The 20,474-nt window shown below is 40.1% G+C and overlaps 1 protein-coding gene across 5 annotated transcripts in view; it reads right to left on the reverse strand.

Annotated features, from left to right (window-relative positions):
• Window positions 1–20,474, reverse strand: part of PLD1 (phospholipase D1) — a gene marked incomplete at its 5' end in the record, with an annotated part of 202,545 nt that overhangs the window by 94,545 nt on the left and 87,526 nt on the right. For all 5 annotated transcript variants that reach the window (XM_079923385.1, XM_079923388.1, XM_079923387.1 and 2 more), the window contains 8 exons: window positions 1,688–1,771; window positions 2,479–2,628; window positions 5,426–5,578; window positions 11,239–11,331; window positions 12,355–12,413; window positions 16,319–16,384; window positions 18,116–18,221; window positions 18,448–18,593. In XM_079923385.1, coding sequence (XP_079779511.1) covers window positions 1,688–1,771; window positions 2,479–2,628; window positions 5,426–5,578; window positions 11,239–11,331; window positions 12,355–12,413; window positions 16,319–16,384; window positions 18,116–18,221; window positions 18,448–18,593 — 857 coding nt within the window. The remainder of the gene's footprint in view (window positions 1–1,687; window positions 1,772–2,478; window positions 2,629–5,425; window positions 5,579–11,238; window positions 11,332–12,354; window positions 12,414–16,318; window positions 16,385–18,115; window positions 18,222–18,447; window positions 18,594–20,474) is intronic.

A 20,474-nucleotide genomic window follows, 5' to 3' on the forward strand; every position in this document is an offset into this window, starting at 1 on the left:
TACTTGCACAACAAGTATTTTCTTCCTTGTTATGAGGGAAGTTCCTGCAAAGGTTTTATTTCAAAGAGTGTTGTAATAAGATGTTATCCTAGTGCAGTCACGAGAAAGGAATAACCTCCTGATTTATTTTCTTGCTGACAGCAGAAGAAAAAACATTCAAGGTTCCATCTCTTTAGATGTTTAAATGAGTCTGTATTTTAGTGTTCAGAACCTTCAAAATGTATATTATTTGCTTGTGTAAAACATGAAAATATGGGCTCAGTGGAAATGCTATTTTCAGTCTCTTTCATGTCCCTGTCAAACTTTCAGAAATACTTTTTAAAGGGACATACCTACTACATTAAGCTTGAATCTACTCTCATACGTGTTTAGAAAGTATTCAACCAAAGAGGTAGCTTCTAAGTATGAAACTTTCTTTTATTCCTGGTAACTGACAGAAGAGACGAAATTTGGCAAGAATATAAAGGGCAAGATTAAGGTCCTCCATAAACATGAGAATAAGCAGGTTCTCAGACATGCTGACTATCACACACCCTATCTATTGAATCTAGAGCAATCGTTCTCAACCAAGAGGGACTGTGCCCTGCCAGGGGACATGTGATGACAGCTGAAGACATTTTGGTTATCACAACTGGGAGCTTGCTAATGGCATCTAGTGGATAAAAGCCAGGGATACTGATGGTTCTAAACATCCTACAACGCACAGAACAACACCCCCATAATAAAGAATTATCTGGCCCCAAAGGTCAATAGTGCCAATTGGGAAAGCATGCCCTAGAATTATAGATTTCCTCATCACTGAGGCAAAACAGTAGAAGAAGATGCGTTCACATTCCTAATTACTCTCCCCTCCCTGAAAAACCTAGAATTAGGAGGAAATGAATTATGAAGGTATTTTCATAGTTCAGTACAAGAGAGCATTTGGAAGGAAACAGGATAGGGAAAAACGGGGCATTTCAAGCAACTAAGTTCTTAGAAGAAAAACATATTTAAGACATTTTCATTTCCATTGTAGCAAATGTTAGCATCTGCAATGGGTTTTAACTATCCGGGCAGATGGATAATTGGAACTAAAGTCAGACTACAAAGCCTACACCCACTCCAGGAGGAAAATTTCCCAAGAGCTAAATGAGTTTTAGGTACAAGACTTTCAGTGGCTTTAATAAACATAATAACTCTCATGGATGATTTTAAAGGGGATTAGAAAGTTGAAACATGATGCATCTCCAAAAAAGCTAACCATTACAATGGATATTTTAATAGAATAGGCAAATGGGAATATTCTAATTTCAAAGGGACAATTCAGAGGAAGCATATTCATTGGACCTCATGACAGACATAACCAGATGAGAAAAGATACCCAGGGAAGATTATTTTCCATTACCTCTACACCTATATTTGCATTGCAAAATAATCTTTACTAAAATGAATACGGGTTATCTGCTTCCAAATGGAAAGACAAAAACAAAACTGTTCAAACTAAATATTTTAAGAATATATATGGGTGCCAGGTTTTTTGAAAAGACCTTTTAGTGGAGGCTACTACAATTAATTAGTTGAGACTTTGGCCAAACCATCTGTGAGTACTGCTGTCTTTCCTAATGTACAATTCTACAACAGCACAACACTGTTCTATATTCCTAAACATAGAGACCTCCAAACAAACTCCCCAGGGACAAATACTAACCACCAATCTGTGATAAAAATCTCTTCTTTGGCCTCTTCCATTGCATTTGCCACATCTTCAAAATATCCTTTGGCGTTAACATACCTGAAAGACAAGTTTTCTGTTTCATTTTTTGAACAAAACAAACAAACAAAAAGGAATTTATCGTATGGCAAAAGAGAAGATGGAAGCCACTGCCTAGAGTTTCTACAAAACCACCAGTTTACTTTGTATAACTGGAAACAAGGATTGAAAACACCTTCTATCTGCTACGTAGGAAGTACAATAAGTAGACAGAAGTAGGCAACCTGATTCTTTTCTGCTGAGAGAATAATGCATTGATTGGTCTTATCATCATATGGGGTCAGATGAATTCTCCCATCCTGTTGAACTCACACACAGTTGTTCTTCTGAGACTGAAAGCAGACCAGCTTCTAATCCATGGGTAGAAAAGCATGCTAAGCAGGATTTCATTTAAAAGAATTACCTGGCAAGTAAATTCTCTTTCTTAAATTATGGCTAATGACTTAAATAAACTTTCCATTTGTATCATTAAGAAAATGTATGAAATTAACTTTTTAAATCAAACTTCAAAATCTAAAGCTAGCTATCTAAAGCTCTCTGTAAAAAATCATAAAAGCAAAAAGTGGAAAACTAAGTGCTGCTCAGGTAGTCCTATAAAGAAAGTCCCTTGTTAAGTATAATGCATAATATCTTTTCACAGCTTCAAAAATTGATTCCAGGTGAATTTAGACCACTACAAGATTAAATGCTATGACTACTGTGATAGTCTTAGAGCAAAAAGATCTTACCATTTAGCTAAAGTGTTCTCTTGGATAGCAGCATAAGACCCAAATCGATGATCTTTGAGAAAGTTGGGGCCATGTTTATGGATGAATTCTTCTATAGCCCCTCCCCACCACCGAGCATGTCTATAGCTGTTGCATTTTAAAATCAGTGTCCTTCAAAGAAAAGCAAAATGTGGAAAAGAATGGTCACTCTGTGTTCTGTCTCTTTAAACAATTTAAGAATTAAACATGTCCCATTTTGTTTTGTTACTGCAGCAAACATAAGTGGAAAATTTTAGGCAAAGAGCACCTTACCTATATCAGAAAAGTAGATTTTTAAACGTTTTTGGCAGGATTTAAAACTATATTCAACATAGTGAAAACAAACCTTCAGGTTACTTATTCCCTCATTCACTTATGCAAACTTGTGTAAAGGCACTTATTACAGGCCTCGAGCTTGCTGTGCTACACTGTGAGGTGGACAACGGAAAAGACATAAGGTGAGGTCCTACATCGAAGTGTTAGAGAGTTGTTGGCTCCTGTAGAGGACGACATAAGGTGAGGTCCTACATCGAAGTGTTAGAGAGTTGTTGGCTCCTGTAGAGGACATTTCCCTTGGGACGGCCTGGTGTCCATTCCCTCAGCCTCCCTTCCCTACTCTGCATCCACCAAAGCCAACAAAATGGCATCTTCCAGCCCCTGATCTCAAAGATTGGTTCAGGGATGAGGATATTAGCCAATTCCACCCAACAAGTGAGAATAAATGCAAGGACTTGCTCAGAAATGCCAAGAAGAGATTCTTTCACTTCCACTGAACTTGGTTTGAGTGTAAGAGGCAGCCATCTTGCTACCACCAGGGGACCAGCCTGAGGATGGTGCAGATCCCAGGAGACAGAGCTGAGAAAGGCCAGGAAAACGCATCTCAGGGACATAGTTGGAAGCTTGGAATCAGCCATGGTTAACGTGGCTTATTAGTTACTTCTGATGTAACCCAGAATGCACTGGATTTTTCTACTGCCAATGACTAAACTATCCTAAATGGTTACAGATTTATAAGTGCTGAAAAAAAATTCAGAGTAGGAGATCATAAGGAGTTATTACATGACAAATGTCAGAAATGGTGATTACCACCAAGAGGTGGAAATAAGTTATCCAAATTTGAAGTTCAGAGAAAACAAGGTGTTGGAGCCAGTGGTCTCTCTGCCATTTAGGGAGAAACCCACCTCAGTATAAAAGCCCTGTGAGTGAGGAGGGAGAGTTTGCCTTTGGGGGGAAATGCAATGATCCTGATGAGAAGCAGGGGAGGGGCTATATTCACAGACCCCAAAATAATTATTTATAAAGATGAGGGATGTCCAAACATCCTAACATTGATGCTTGGCTTTTGTCTGGGGGGTGGCGAGGGGCGAGGTGAGACGTGGTGGTGCTGGGAGCAGTGAGGCATTCTCCATCGGCCGCCGCAGGGCCGACACAGGACTCTGCGGGCAGGTCAGGAGGCCATGGCAAGTGCCTGGGCTTGAGCCAACATGCTAGTACTACTCCAACTGAGTTGAAATGCCTCTGAAAACCAGTTATGAGAAACAGATATTGTAGAAGAGATAATGACAAACAGCGGTCTTATCACAGGATGTGAGTCAGAGTTAAGAAAAAAAAAAAAACATTTCAAACATGGAGTTAGGAAGAAGAAAGGTGAAGAGGAATTTAAAAATGTGTGAGAAGGGATGGTGAAGAGAACCGTCTTCACAGAACTGAAAGGCTGTATTAGGGAGGGGTTGCTAATAAAGGCAGAGAGATAGAAGGCCTCAGATTGTAAATGGAGGAACTTAGGCTTGTTTGATACAATGAGGAGGACCACTTACACCAGGGAGGAAGCAGATGAAACCTGGATCTGTATGGATTCATTTGGCAAGGGTGTGCAAGTGAGTGAGGATGGGAGATGGAGGTAAGATGGCCAGTAAGTAACTGTTATAGCGACCAATGAGAATTGTGGCCTGATATCTATGGTCCCCCAGAAAACAGGGAAGTACAGTACCAGGAGAGAGGTGGGGGTTTTTTTGTTTGATTGATTGTTTGTTTGTTGGCCGTGCCACGCGGCTTGTGGGATTTTAGTTCCCTGACCAGGTATTGAACCTTGGCCCTGGGCAGTGAGAGCTGAGAGCACAGAGTCCTCACCCCTGGACCACCAGGGATTCCCAGGAGGGAGGTTTATTGGCAGCACCACTACATTTCCAATAACCAATCCTGAACCTTCTATTGTCAGAGATCAGGAAGTTCAGCACTTATTTTCACACACACAAACACACATGCAAACATATTACTGAGTAGCATATTTATATAATATATATATATATTTAATGTCAGTGTGTATAAAGAGAGAAATGTATAAGTATTTATATACATGAGGCTGAACTTCATAGAGACAGATGTATATATAAAGACACGTATATTGTATAACTACAGTCTTCCAGAAACAAACATTTATCAACACACACACACACACACTCGCTAATAAAATCTATAGTAAATGTACAGTTGAGTATCCTTCAAGGTATCTTTCTTAAAATCTGTATGTAAACAGAATTTTTCTAATCAAATCACTTTTTACATGTTTTGTTAATAAAAGGATATCAATTTATAAAGTAAAATTTTACTTTTTAAAAATATGAATTATTACTCCTTATCTGTTTGGTAAATTGGTATTATTGGGTAGTCAATTTTGTTAAAATAGGCATATATTTTATTAAAACAGGCACATAGCAACACATGGGATCCTTTATTCTGACTCGTGTACATATGTAATTCACATCTTAAAAATATACAAAAAGAAAAGTAGTTTCATCACTTTTGATTGAGAATGAGTTCTAAATAACAATTTTCTAACATCTAAATTATTTTACCATCTTCTTCACTTAAGGTTGGGAGAAAAACTCTGCTTTTAGAGAAATCTTTTAAAAATATTTCCAATTTGTACCTTGAAAGATTATCAATTCGGAGTCCATATTTTGTCTCCGTCTCCTTCTTTCCCACCTTAACTCTGAATTCTTTATCTACCAGCAGTACGAAGGCAATAGCACCACTGTCTGGTTTCATATATAGTAAAAAGGAATCTTTTACTATCAACCACCTGTAAGAAGGAAATAAGTATTTTTAAAGTTGTACTGAAATACTGAAACAAAAAGAACAAATTATTATGACACATCTGAAGTAAACACTCTAGCAGACAGTAAACATAATTTTATTTTTTACACAAGGGATCTATTTTTTAAAAAATATGAAAACACTATAAAACAAGAAACAATAAAAAATCTTCCTAGTGTGATTTTTGAGAAGTACTGGCACCAAGCAATTCAAAATAATTCATTAGCTCTTTAAACACTAATGGCAAATCCTGGAAGAATGCCCCTGATATGGGCAGGCAGCGCTAATAGGATGCAAAGCAGGCGCCATAGTTGTTCGAAAAGTGTAATGGGTTGGTGTTTGCTAAAATAAACCACCATAAAAGAGGCCAATGAGGGGCTTCCCTGGTGGCGCAGTGGTTGAGAGTCCGCCTGCCGATGCAGGGGACACGGGTTCGTACCCCGGTCCGGGAGGATCCCGCATGCCGCGGAGCGGCTGGGCCCGTGAGCCATGGCCTCTGAGCCTGCGCGTCCAGAGGCTGTGCTCCGCAACGGGAGAGGCCACAACAGTGAGAGGCCCGCGTACCACAAAAAAAAAGAGGCCAATGAGTCTGAGTAAGTAAAACCCCCCTTTCAAGAAAATCCAGTAAGCATCCAAAAATCTACATATTGTTGTTCATTTCAAATTATTGGTGGCTTTAAGAACCATTAATAAATGATGCTCAGTGGAACATGGTCTCTCAAAAGTATAGGGGCATTCAATCCAATATCTATATGAGAGCCTCGTGATGCAAAAGTACAGTGATAAACTGGGAGTTCGGGCAGAGGTAGAAACAACACAAAGATAAATCAGACATGTTCTCAAAGGAGCTTATTAGGCTAGTGGGGCACGATGACAATTCTAGGCTGAATGGATAGGTACTAGAGGAAAAAAGCAAAAAGTGATGTGTGTAAGGAGGGGGGAGTCCTTAGTTCTCACTAAGAGAATGAGCTAGTGGCATTCTCCCAAAGAGCTGGTGTCTGAGGGAGGCCAGGAAGAAGCCCATCATGTAGAGCCCAAAGGGTTCAAGGTATACATCCCGTATGGAGGGAAGTTAGCAAAGGCTCTAACGTGTGGGAATGCTGCCTGTATTGGAAGAAAGTCTGGACAGGCCGGGGTTTCAGGAGGTGTAGTATGAGAAAATGGACAGTGAAGTTAGGTGGGGTGGGCGTGGGGAACAGGCAAAGGCCACACTGAGGAGGGTCTGAAGGCCATGTGAAGGAGGATGACTTTACATCATGGAACCAGTTTTTTCTAAACTTGCCTGATCATCAGAATCTCTCGAGATGCTTGTTAAAAAAACAGTAGATTCCTAGGCCCTACCACAGATCCATTAAAAAGGCCGGACAATCTGTGTTTCTAAAACAACACCCAGATGCCTTTTAAATAAAGGAATCCTCCTGCCCTGGCAAGGCAATGGGACAGTAAATCATGGGAACTATATTTTAGAAAGGTCTGAAGGATAAAGAAGGATGTCCTGTAGCAGGTTAGCAAGCTGCTGTAGTAATAGAGAACAGTGCTTCTCACCACTTCACTGTGAATATGCATCACCAGGGGATCCTGTTAAAATGCAGATTCTGATTCGGTAGGCCTGGGGCGGGGCCTGAGATTCTGCATTCTAACAAGACTCGAAGGGGATGCTGAGGTTAGGACCTCACCCTGCATAGTCAGGACGCAGATGATAGGCGTGACACTGACAGTGGCAAGAGCGAGAGAGAAAGGGTGGGATTGATTTGAAGTGAAAACAAATGGCAACTTTGTCAAGCTGCATGTAACATCATATTCACCTGAGATTGTATAGTGATCAAATGAATCGGTCGATAACTAAATAAAGTAACAATGGGAGTATTATATCACACACTAGGCAACGTAAAGCACATTATGAAATAGGTAAGGCCAGAACACCTGAACATAAATTGACTAATACTGTAAACGTAACATGTGAACTCAGCATTTAAAAGAAATGTATAACAAATCATTACTGAAATTGCTAACCACATTACATTTTAGTGGCTCTCTAATCTGGGATTTAATGTAGACAAATCTACATTGATTTCCACATGGTTTCATTTAATTCATTTGTTTTTTAATATATAGGCTGTCTCCTTTCCAATAAAAGGGCATGGGATGGATTTAGGATAACATAATAAAGGACATACATTTGGTATGGTTAATAAAAAGGAAAAATATCAACGTCACAGAAAGCAAATACCTAGCCACAACGCTAATATAATTACGGTGATGGCATGCCAATGTGGGTTTGAGCTTCCTGGTTTTTCCGTCTTTTTTTTTCTTTTTTTGTAAATTTATTTATTTATTTTTGGCTGCGTTGGGTCTTTGTTGCTGTGCGCGGGCTTTCTCTAGTCACGGCGAGCAGGGGTCATTCTTCGTTGCGGTGCGTGGGCTTCTCATTGTGGTGGCTTCTCTTGTTGCAGAGCACAGGCTCTAGGTGCGCGGGCTTCAGTAGTTGTGGTGCACGGGCTTAGTTGCTCCGCGGCATGTGGGATCTTCCCGGACCAGGGCTTGAACCCATGGCCCTGCACTGGCAGGCAGATTCTTAACCATTGAGCCACCAGGGAAGTCCCTTCCTGGTTTTTCTTATCAAATGAATAAATTAAGGACATAAAGAGGTCGCCCACCAAAAAACTAAATTCCAAAGGAAGTTTCTCACTTGGAACCTAATAAGGCAATTGAACAATATTAATGGGTAACATTCTCAATAATTTTCAGCAAATGCAGAAATTTATGTTTTATAAGAATTCTCATAACTCTGCTCAATATAAATGCCAAGGCCATGATATCACATGGTAACTAGGGCATTCTGATGGGGCTGAGTTATGAGTCCAGACATGTAGCTGCCTGTTGATAAAGAGATGGTCAAGGTTAAAAGAGAGTAGATGGATCACATATCTGGTAAAGGTCCTTCTTTAGCTACAGTCCCTTGTCCCAGCTTGACTTTCAATGCAAGCTAGAGAGCAGACAGCAGGGCACAGGCCCAGGGCTCCGGTGTGCTATATTGCTGACGGGGAAGGAGCCACAGGCTTTGAAAACCACAGCTGGCAGGTTTGTCACACTGAGAAAGAAAGTCCAAGATGTGGAGCCTGGAAATACAGAACAGTTTAGTAGTGACTGCTGGAGCTTGAAAGTTGAAGGCCAAAGATACTGGTTTCCGTTTTGACAATGATGAGTTGTTCTCTACAATGGTCATTAGATATAAGGTGAATGGATGCCTGGCCTTTATTTAAAGCTCTTCTTAATCATGCCATTCGTTAAACCTCTTCTGGTTTCTCCCTTTTCTCTCTTTTGTCAACAGATGTTTTTCTTTAACAGGAGAATATGCATCAAGAAGGAATCCACCAAGCAGCCTTCAGGGGGTCAGTCCCTGCTGCTCAGGGACTAAGCGTCTGCCTTGAAGTCAGCCTCCCTGGGCTCCAATTCCGGTTTCGTTACTTGTGCACTTCTGTGAACTTAGGTAACTAAGCCTGAGGTCTAAATCCATAAAATGAGGATAACAATAATGCCCAGCTCATAAGTGTTTGTGAGGAATCACTGAGATGATTCATGGACATTGCTTAACACGATGCCTGGCACCAATACACGTGAGCTTTTATGAGTACTCTTGTTCTAAACAAGGTGAGATTACGGTCTGTTCTAACAAGATGTGACCGCCTGTGCTACTACTTGCCATGTCATTAAGATACAGAGAGACCACATGAGCCAGACATCACCTTCTCAGCCTCATCTCCTCCCCTTCACTCCCACCACGGTGGTCGCACTGGTCCTGAGACTTGCTACACTTGTTCTTTGGGCTTCCACGTTTGCTATTCCTCACCCAGAAATTATTTCTTCCAGATGCTCCCATGGGCAGTCCCCTCCTATCTATCAACCTTTGGTTTAAACATTCCTCCACAGGGAGGCCTTCCTGGGCTCCCATCCCACCCACTACTCCATCCTGTTTAGCTTCTTCATAGCACTTATCACTATCTGGAACTATTTATGTCTGCTTGTTTATTGTCTCTCCTCCACTAGAAAATGAGAGCCTTGAGAGCAGGGAATGTGTGTCACGTCCACTGGTATCTTCCCAGGGCCGAGAGCAAGTCTTCAGCAAAGCAATCCTTTTGCCTAAATAATGGCTGTACAAATGGGCCCCAGAGAGTAAATGAAATCATTTAGACACTGTCACTGTCTAAAAATTGTAATTCTTGGTATAGCTCACAGTTCAGTAAAGTAAATGCTAAATGTGTTAAAAACTCTCTCTTTCTTTTAAGACATTATTTGAGATAAGAAACATCATCTAGTCCATCAATAGGATGTGCTGTTTAAGTAGATGTTTTAAATTGTGGGAAGAAATGTTGGCTGTGTTTGCCATTTTTTTTTTCTTTCTACTTGTGCCTGAGACAAGGTCATTATGAGACTTGACTGAAAGTTTGATTGCCTTGTTTGCCTTATGGCAATCTGTCAATATAGAATATATAAAGCAATCAGAATGGTCTTTTATGGATACAAAAATAACAAAAAGAGTTATGACCGAGTGTTGCCCTTAAAAGTAAACTCCCGTTTAGACACCAATAGCCTTCTGGTGTGGGAAATTTTCGAAACAAATTCTGTCAGCTATATCTTATCATCTTTATTTGGTACTGACATTCTATACCCCACGAATGTGACTCAGGAAATACTTATTCATATGGAACCAAGGCTTCAAGCTTCATGGAAAGATTTATACAATTTAAAATGATGACACATTTCATTCCTGGGAGGATCATATCTTTTTAGATTGTCCTGGTTGAAGTCTGATATAATCCAGACTTTAAAAGTCGGGGAGGTGTATTTCCTTTATATAACAAAGTCTTCCCCCCCATCTTTTCGGGCTGCCCCTTCTCATAGAGGTTACACTCAAACATCAGTTCCTTGGCTCCCAGAGCTAAAGTCGCCATCTGCAGTCCTCAAGTCCCTCATTATCCCATTGCCTTCTTTTTCCTTCAAAGCTCTGATCACCACTTGCGTTGATGTCGTTCACATTGCTTGTCAGCTTCTCCACTGCCTGCGTTCCCCTCCAATAGAGCTCTGTGAGGGCAGGGACCTCGTCTTGTTCACCACTGTTCTCACAGCGGCTAGAATACAGCCTGGCAAACGTTAGGCACTCAATAAATGACAAAAGGGACCAGATCAAGGCTTCCATTTCTTTTTTTTTTTTTTTTTTTTTGCAGTACTCGGGCCTCTCACTGTTGTGGCCTCTCCCGTTGCGGAGCACAGGCTCCGGACGCGCAGGCTCAGCGGTCATGGCTCACAGGCCCAGCCACTCCGCAGCATGTGGGATCCTCCCAGACCGGGGCACAAACCTGTGTCCCCTGCATCGGCAGGCGGACTCTCAACCACTGCGCCACCAGGGAAGCCCAGGCAGAGCAATTTTTGAATCCTATGGTCCACTAGGTCTTTATGTATACAATTGGCACACTCTGCTTACAAGTCCAAGTTTGAGTAGAATGTTTAAATAGAGCTAAAACCTGGAACTTAATTTAAAATTTGCTCTGCCATGACTTTCAAAGATTTATCACTGAAAACTAGTATATAAAAACTCCCCAAATACTCAGTTTATTAAAACAAACACACAAAACTCTCAGGTCCTACCTTTTGGACCACCGGTAGCAGGCCCTTCCCTGACCACAGCAGTTCAAGCCTGGTATTCTGTGTCCACCGGATCTTTTCATTATCATACCTTCTCTGAAAGAGACATCAAGTTAACCCATCATCTTCAAGCTTCCAGCTCACATTTAGCTGATACAGCCTCACAACTTAGGACTAAATATACCGTTTCATTCTCCCGTGTCTTTCCTCCCCAGTTTTTCCTCTTTCACTGTCAAATAGCTCAATGCTATGTTTACTAGGCTGAGTACTCCAGCAGCTAATCTTTTAAAGTACGCCAGTCAGATGCAGGCCTGTTGGCACTGGGGGCAGCATAATTCTGTTACACACACTGCAGGACCGTAAGCATTCCAGCTTCTGGCTCTAAATGCTGAGCGTTCCCTCCAGTCACTGTGACAGCCTGAAAAAGACCCCACACGTTGCTAAATGCCTGCACGAGGAATGTTCAGCTGCTGTTGAGACCACTGGAGGTGCTCACACACAGATTCCAGAGATATATTTCTGCATCCCTTCACCTACAGTTCTGGTACAAAGCCATGCCAAAGAAGCAGAGCAAAGCTATTATCGATACTTTGGAAGAAAAAATATCCTGGTTTTGAAAGATGTGAAAAGAAAGAATAATAATAATGGCTAAACAAACAAAAATTAAAACAGCTGCTATCAATGCTCTTTACTACAAAAGTTAAGCTCTTTGTAATATCAGGCTCTCATATTATGAAGGAAAATAATCATTAAGTAAATTTCAATCCTGTTACTTGGCATACATTTTATACAGTATTATTTTTAGTATAAGTGATTAAAAGAAGGGATCTTGTATATTTGATTTTTAAGGCATTCTCCCACACATCATATTTGCTACCTCTGTTAAACACCCCTACTCTGGGGTTAGAGGAGGAGAGTAGAGCAGTTGACACCCTTGTTTAAAGTAGCAAGATACGCTGTTTTGTATATATAGGTCCCTCAGTTGCTCTCTGTTGGGAAGAAAAGCAGCTATCAGTGAAGCCAGGTGAGCTCTATCACCTTGGCAAATGTTAAAAAATCAAGTGTTAATGCTCATCAACTTTTCACACTTCTCCTTAGAGATCCGACAGTGGAACTTACATGCCCTTTGGTCCCAAATCATGGATGAAGGACAGCTGGCTTATATCAAGGAATTCTGTCTGAAAAGAGGCCAAAAATCCAAACTTTAGAAAGCAAAAAAAAGAGGGGGGGAAATTTACGCATTCAGAAAGATATTATTAGGTACCTTCACGTATAAACACGTCTGGGGTACTCTACAGACGACACAGATCAATAACAATGGTATTGCCCTGAAAGAGTATTGCCCTGAAACAATGGTATTGCCCTGAAAGCATATATACACAATTAATACAATCAAGAAAGTGACGTGTGCTCTAAGATGAAGAGACAAATGCTCAAGAAGGTCATGGAGAGATCTGCCAATGGCAGTAGACCATGGCAGGAACAGCCTTAACAGAAAATTAAAGACAAAAAAGATACACTCCTGGCATTAGGAGGCAAAGGGGAGAACAGACGTGGAAAATACTCCACATCAACCAAGTTCTATGGGAAGAACCATAACAGTTACATGGAAAAGTAGTTATAAAGTTAGAGAGTTATAGGGAGAGGGTGACCACTTCCTAGCTAATGTGACATCACAGAGGAAACGGCACTTGATCTGGGCTTGTAAATGGGATTAATAAAATGAAACATAACAATTTTCCTTTGAAGTTTTGTATACGTGATTGGGACGCTCTAATATTAACCTTGTAAGAAAAATTACACACCTCTCAAAGCTGTCCGTACTTGTGAAGTCCAATTAAATGCTCAGTTTTCTTTCTTAGGGTTATTTGAAGAAGTCTTTGAAATTCAAAAGGATTTAAATATCTTTAAAAACCCCAAATCAAACATATCCTCACATAGGACTTTTTATAAGGATTTTGAAAAAGTCAAGGTCTTTACATTTTATTTCTTATATAAAACGTGGTAATTCGGTACCACACATTTTCAAAATCTGATTTGTGGAACTGCTTTCTAATCAGAAAATATAGAAATACATAGCTTACTAGAAGTGATACCACAGACTTTAAGCCACAGAATCCAAAATGTCTCAAGATCCTAAGCCATAAGTTCTCATTTTATCTCTAAGGAGCAGAGAGAAAAATACTAGCCCTAGTTTACACTGGAAGAAACTACTACAGAGGTGTAACTAAATTATGCAAAGTCAGAGACTAGTTGAATGGAAGAATAGGAAATGAAAAGCAAACATCAGGGAAACCACTTATCTATTACCTGGATATTTTCTTATGCACATAGCTCTTATCAAATAGTTGACAACAGAAATATTCATTGAACTAATTCAGAAACGATAACTTCAGAATATCATACCAAAATTGCTAAATGTAAAGAATTTCATCTAAATAAAAAGGTGCACATTAGCAATGCAGAAAATGTAAAGTTGTGTATTAAGATAAAATTTAAATTTATCCTAATGGTTTACTAAAGAGAAATCTGGAGGAAGAACTAGTCTTATTACATAGAAAAAAAATACTTGGCAATAAATGTTCTAATACAGATTTATGGATTTGAAAAAAAATGTGGCAAAGCCAATTTAGAAGCAATCCTAAATAATACAATTTGAAATATAATATGGTATTGTCCAAACTTCTCCATGCATTTTCAAGGATAAGAATTCCATTCTCGATTTGGGCAGGCGATTCTCAGGAATAAGAATTTAAAGATCAATTTAGCCTGACATAGTCCATAGGGCTTATTGATCTCTGAATAATGTACTAATCAATATCTTTTTTCTTTCCAATGGAACTGGTGAAAAGCACATTTAAATGTTAGGGAAACAGGGAAGCAAAGGGTTCCCATGCCAAAGGGACAAGCAACAAACCTGAGGGGTAATAACGGACCCTAGAAATTACTAGGGGCTCGTTTTACACTTATAAAAATATAAGTTAATTATATGTAATTATATAAAAATAACTTTTAATATGTTTTGTGCAGACAGAAGTTTTAATATGTCTCACAATTATCAAAGGAGACACACAGATGCCAATCTAATTTCTCGAATATGAGACAGAGGCCTGCAAATCTAGTCTCTGGGACAAATTATAATTAGTGCGAGAGGAAAATAACGTTAGAAAATTAAGACAGATCAAATTGTATCCCATGCTTGAAGTATTTCGGAGAATTCCGCTGTTAGGGAGAATAATCTAAGTAGCCACCAAAAAAGAGGGATTGCCTGGCAGCTGGCAGTACAGTGGTTAGGACTCAGTGCTTTCACTGCCGTGGACCCGGGTTCAATCCCTGGTCAGGGAACTAAGATCCTGCAAGCTGCGCAGTGCAGCAAAAAATAAAATAAAATAAAAAATAAGAAGGAACATATATATTCAGTCAGTTTAAACCAGGTTTTCCCTTCCAAAGGAAATGTTTAGAAGACATTCTGGAATATCTAAATACAATATGGCTCAACTTTTAAAAGATTTTTATAATTGGAAAAGAAATTAAAATGAACATTTTGAAAAAATGTAACCATTTAAAAATCAACATTAGACTCCAAAATATAGAAAGGCATGCAGAAAAAGAAGACTAAACTCAGCAAGTACTGTTCAAGGGCCAAAAGAAATATTAAAGCCAAGTCACAGGCAGGCAGGAAAGTAAAACAAATGGAAAATTATAGCATGCTGGTACTAGCACGCATTTAAATAATTCTCTACCAAAGAAAACAGCATGTCTGATTTCAGAGAATACGACAGGAAGCAGCATTTTTAGTAATAATAGAAGTAATATCCTTATTCGTTATGTTCTTTCAAAGATGCACATTCCTGAGTCCTAGAAAGGAAGAAATCCTTCCCATCAGCCTTCTCTTGAGGTTCTCTGGTTGGATCCAAATTGCTGGTTTCCCTGGGAAAACGCTTCTCCAGGATTATGAAACCACAGAAGGTCCTTTAAGTCAATGGAACATCACAGTGCAAGTTGCTGCAGAAGGTGGGCTGTGGCCCGGCCCCAGGTCGTTTGTGTGTAAAGGGGACCAGCTAGGTGCATGCCCAGCACCCATTAACAACACATAGGCAGGCAGCAACAGGGCAGCGAGGCACCAAAAAACTCCCAAGAGTCAAGGCACCCTTGCTTCCTCTCCTAAATACAGTAGGCTTCCCTCTTTCTGTTCATGTGTGCATGCCATTCTCTAAACTAGAGGCCGAATCATAGCTGCAGCTACTCTGAATTTCTGCACACATACCATACACACATACTCAACCTCCACAGCAATACGGTTTATACACACACAGGCACAGAATATGATAATGCAGTGCCCTCTCAGTTATCTGAACCTTTGGATAATTGAAGGCTAACCCTTTAACACCACCACCACCACCACCACGCCCCTACCCCTGCCCCAGGCCTCCAGGGCCTCTAAGAAGGCAGAGCTCATTGTTTTCCGATGCCTTCTGTAAAGCCCACTTCCTCCTGCTTGCCAGCCACGTGCCTCCCAAACTTAAGTCTGTGCAGCTGCTTCCAAGCCTCACCACCTCTCCTCTCGTTTCTCTGAATTCTCTAGAGCTTTATCTCTCCTTAGCTTTTCCCATGCTTCTCACTTACTCGTGAAAAGACAAGCCTTTTACGGGCATCACAGGCCAATCAGATGGCAATCACAGTATGCTCTGTATAATCTTTGGGTATTCCACTCTGCTCAACTGTTTTCATCACCTACTACTCAATGTTTGTTCTTCAGCATTAGAAATGCTTTTCGGCATTATTCTGGAAGCCTGAGGAGAGAAGGAGGTTGATTTCTAGATAACCTAGCCTGTGGTAGCATTTCAAGTTCATTTAAATCTGTTGTTATAGACATATTAATTGTTATAGTTGATATTTTAAAAACAGCATCCTCATATACTGGATCCTTGCTGACAAATCAATTTTGGATTCATTTCATTTAGTTTAACCCAAGGAATAATGCAGAAGTGAATACAAGCACTTGTGTTAATAAAATGATCCAAAATTTAGCTTTACAGTTTTATAAATTATTTCAAAATTTAAATCACTGAATAGTACTTACTGTTGCATGATAGTTTCTATACATGGGCATTTTTAGTAATTTTGTCAAGTAATCCTCTAGTTGTTTCTGTAATGCAAATATTTTACATTAGAGATATCAGCATACTTAGGGGGAAATGTAAACAGTGACAAATGACATGACTGTTCCACCTTAACTTCTGTAAGTTATTTATTTATTTATTAATGTTTCCATTGGACAAGGAACCCTGAATACATCCCTCTCAGAACATAAAACTTTCAGATTACAAAACAGAACTGACATTTATGTGTTAATTTTCTGGTAAAAAGTGAATTAATCTTCTGCCCTATGCAGCACCATATCGCTGAATCAGTGTGGGCAGAAGTGTCCCCCGTCTTGAGGTTTCTGTTCTACTGCTGCACGTGTCTGTACTTTGTCCTTCTCTTCTGAGACTCTAACTGTCCCATCTATAGTTTGGGAATGATATTTACATATATTTAGAACAAGCCACTACAAATTCTTTTTAAATTTTTACTTATTTATTTTAATTGAAGTATAGTCGATTCACAATACTGTGTTAGTTTCAGGTGTACAGCAAAGTGATTCAGTTATACATACACACATACATATCTATTTTTCTCAGATTCTTTTCCCGTATAGGTTATTATAAAATATTGAGTATAGTTCCCTGTGCTATACAGTAGGTTTTTGTCGGTTATCTACTTTATATATAGTAGTGTATATATGTTAATATACAAACTCTTAATTTATCCCTCCCCCCACTTTTCCCCTTGGTAACCATAAATTTGTTTTCTATGTCTGTGAGTCTATTTCTGTTTTGTATATAAGTTCATCTGTATCTATTTTTTAGATTCCACATATAAGCAATATTATATGATATTTTTCTTTCTCTGGCTTACTTTGCTTAGTATGATATCTCTAAGTCCATCCATGTTGTTTCAAATGGCATTATTTCATTCTTTTTTTAAGGCTGAGTAATATTCCATAGTATGTATATAACACATCTTTTTCCATTCATCTGTCGATGGACATTTAGGTTGCTTCCATGTCTTAGCTACCGTAAATAATGCTACAATGAACACTGGGGTGCATGTATCTTTTCTAATTATGGTTTTCTCTTGTTATATGCCCAGGAGTGGGATTGCAGGGTCATATGGTAGCTCTATTTTTAGATTTTTTAAGGAACCTCCATATTGTCCATAGTGCCCATAGAAGCCACTACAAATTCTGAAGCAAATATATGGAAATAGATTATTTTAAAAGAGTAGATCTCAGGGCTTCCCTGGTGGCGCAGTGGTTGAGAGTCCGCCTGCCGATGCAGGGGACACGGGTTCGTGCCCCGGTCTGGGAAGATCCCATATGCCGCGGAGCGGCTGGGCCCGTGAGCCATGGCCACTGAGCCTGCGCGTCCGGAGCCTGTGCTCGGCAACGGGAGAGGCCGCAACAGTGAGAGGCCCGCGTATCGCATTAAAAAAAAAAAAAAAAAAAAAAGAGTAGCTCTCAAAGCCCTCAATGATGAGCTCAATCTTGCCTCACAATGAACCCCAAAAGGTTTCTGAGGGGTAGGAAGCTTCCACATAAAGTCACTCCTGACATAGAACATTCTTCCTCTTCTGGGAAAATGCAACCTCCCCAGGGCCAGAGTGGCTCGGAGAAGAAGGGTTACCTAACTAGTTCCAGAAAAGCTAAACCAGCCTGGGTGATGGATCAGCAGGTGAGAGAAGTTGCATCCAGGCCCACCTCCCCCCGCAGTAGATGCCAAGTTTCTACAGCACTGCACAAGTATGTTCAGAACAACAGAAGAGTGAAAGGACTCACCCTTCTACCAAACAACTGTTCTTCTCGGATCATGTTTTCAGATGAACGGGGCAAACTTGGCATCTCTCGAGGCTCTTCTTTGACATTCTGTCTTCTAAATGTGTGTCTAAAACACAGAGACACACACACACACAATGCAAACATTTATTAGATTATTCTTTAAACCATGACTGTCACAGCATCTTTCAGGAGATAGCTTATTTTTAGAAGAGCCTATTTGATAAAAAAATATCCACCAACAATGGACCAATTAATCAATACCACGAATAAAATATTCTTTCAATCCAACTTGTATACTGGGACAACTTTATAATTAATTCTGGGACAGTTACCTTTTGGTGGGAATGGGGATTCGGATAAAGGCTTTGTACTTGAGCAGCTCTCTGTGAAATTCTTGGAAGTGCTTGAACTTCCTCTTAACTTGCCATTTAAATTCCCCATGTGTTAATTCAATAGTGTAAAGATTGATGCTTGGTACCTATAGCGATAAATAAAAATGGTTGATAGTTTAGATAACAACAAAAATTCCAAAATCTCTCAATGAACAATAGCTAAGTAATAAGTAACATGGATGTATCTTTAAATACAGCCTACTTATTCTGTGTAAGTACTGAAGCAAAAAGTTTTCCAAAACGACCGATGACAGAAGTAATATGCTCTTAAATATTCATCTTATGATATACATAAGACAAACTCGGAGTCACACCAAAGGTAAACCCCTATCAGTCCTATTGTTTCGCATACACAGACACACACATCCACCCTTGAAACAAGAAACCAGGTAAAAGAGACAATGAGTGAAAGCCCTAATCAGCCATCGGGGGATTGTCCAAAAGTACAAGCAGTGAACAGACAGTGGAGGGGGTGAGAGGGAAGCTGGAGGAAATGACTTCCATTGTCATTCTTAGCCCACTTCAGCTCTTCACAAAAGACACTAATGCCCTCTCCTTCTGAAATGCCTTGCAAGGTCCATCCTCGTCTATAACGTCTCCCTGTCCTGAAGCAACACCAGTGACTAGGAAGGTACAGGATGATTAGAGGGAAAAAAGCAAAAGATCTTCCTACACACAAAATATTTCCCCAACTACTTAACTAGAATGAATTTCCACTTAAAATTTTTAAAATATTTCTTACTAAAACGCAAATATATCTTAGTGACTAGTGAATTATTTCAATCAGAAGAGCTAACAGACCTGGGGGATACAAGTTTTGATTTTGTGGAAAGTGTCAGGAGATGGAGGGATATTTATAAAGCACAGGAGATTGTGGAGAAGTTCCCATGGTGTGTGGAGGACAGGGGAGGGTAGTGGACACTGGACCACCTAGAGGGCACTGGCCCCTGCTGGGAGATTGAGGCGCCACAGGTATTGATAAGTGTTGGGGGTGAAAGAAAGTAAATGTCTCCTACTTTACTAGCTTATCCAGGCTTTGGTGTCAGCAACCCCACGGGTGATTCCCGGGCTGCTGCCAATCATTACTGATGTTTGGTACATTTTGCAAACTTCTAAAGCATGGACCACGCTGTGTGGATGTAGTATATAAAAATGAGCACGGGAATCAATGTAACTTGTACTCTTAAGCCTGGAATCCAAACATATCGCTGGTAAATATTCAAATCCAGCTCTTGCTTTGCCTCTAGTTGGGATCCATGACAGTTACTATAACCAGAAGTCGAAAAAACCCAGTTCTGGGGTCTAATATTATATGCTGTCTTTCACCTTGGCCAACATTACAGGCATCATCCTGCATCATGTTTCAGAGAGAAGGTTGCAGGAGAACTCAGAGTGGTCAGAAACTCTGCATTCAAGCGAAAAGTACTCAGTTTAAGACAAGCCAAATAAATAAGAAAAATTATACAAGTTAAATGAGCTGCCCCATATCCTAGGATTATATTCCCAATCTAAGAAAACTGAATACTTAGAAAACACTGCAAGTGCCAAGTTTTATCCTTCACACATAAACCCAGAATTGTGGACACTAAACTTCTTAGCAATTCTAAGGCAGTGTGGGCCAATGGAAACAGCCTGTCCCATCCTTTCTGAAGATTTTAAAGGCTTGAAACACTGTAGTGCAGCCTACCAGCTATGAAGCCTTAGCGAAGCATCACTTCTGTCAGATAATATCCCAGCAGAATTATTGGAACTTTTTGGAACTGGAATAGTGTGAGAAGTTTTAATAAAGGGACTGCCCATGAAGGTGTGATAAGAGTAAGGAAACCACAACGTGAGGACAGTTACCTGGGACTCAGGAAGGCATCCCCAGTTCCAAAGGGACAAGAGGCAAGACCAGGTGCTGGAGTAGGAAGGAGAGAGCCACGTAAAGAGGCTGCCTTGGGGGGAGGATGCCTTTGGTCAAGGGA

The sequence above is a fragment of the Stenella coeruleoalba genome, assembly GCF_951394435.1.
Source record: "Stenella coeruleoalba genome assembly, chromosome: 5".
NCBI lineage: Eukaryota > Metazoa > Chordata > Mammalia > Artiodactyla > Delphinidae > Stenella > Stenella coeruleoalba.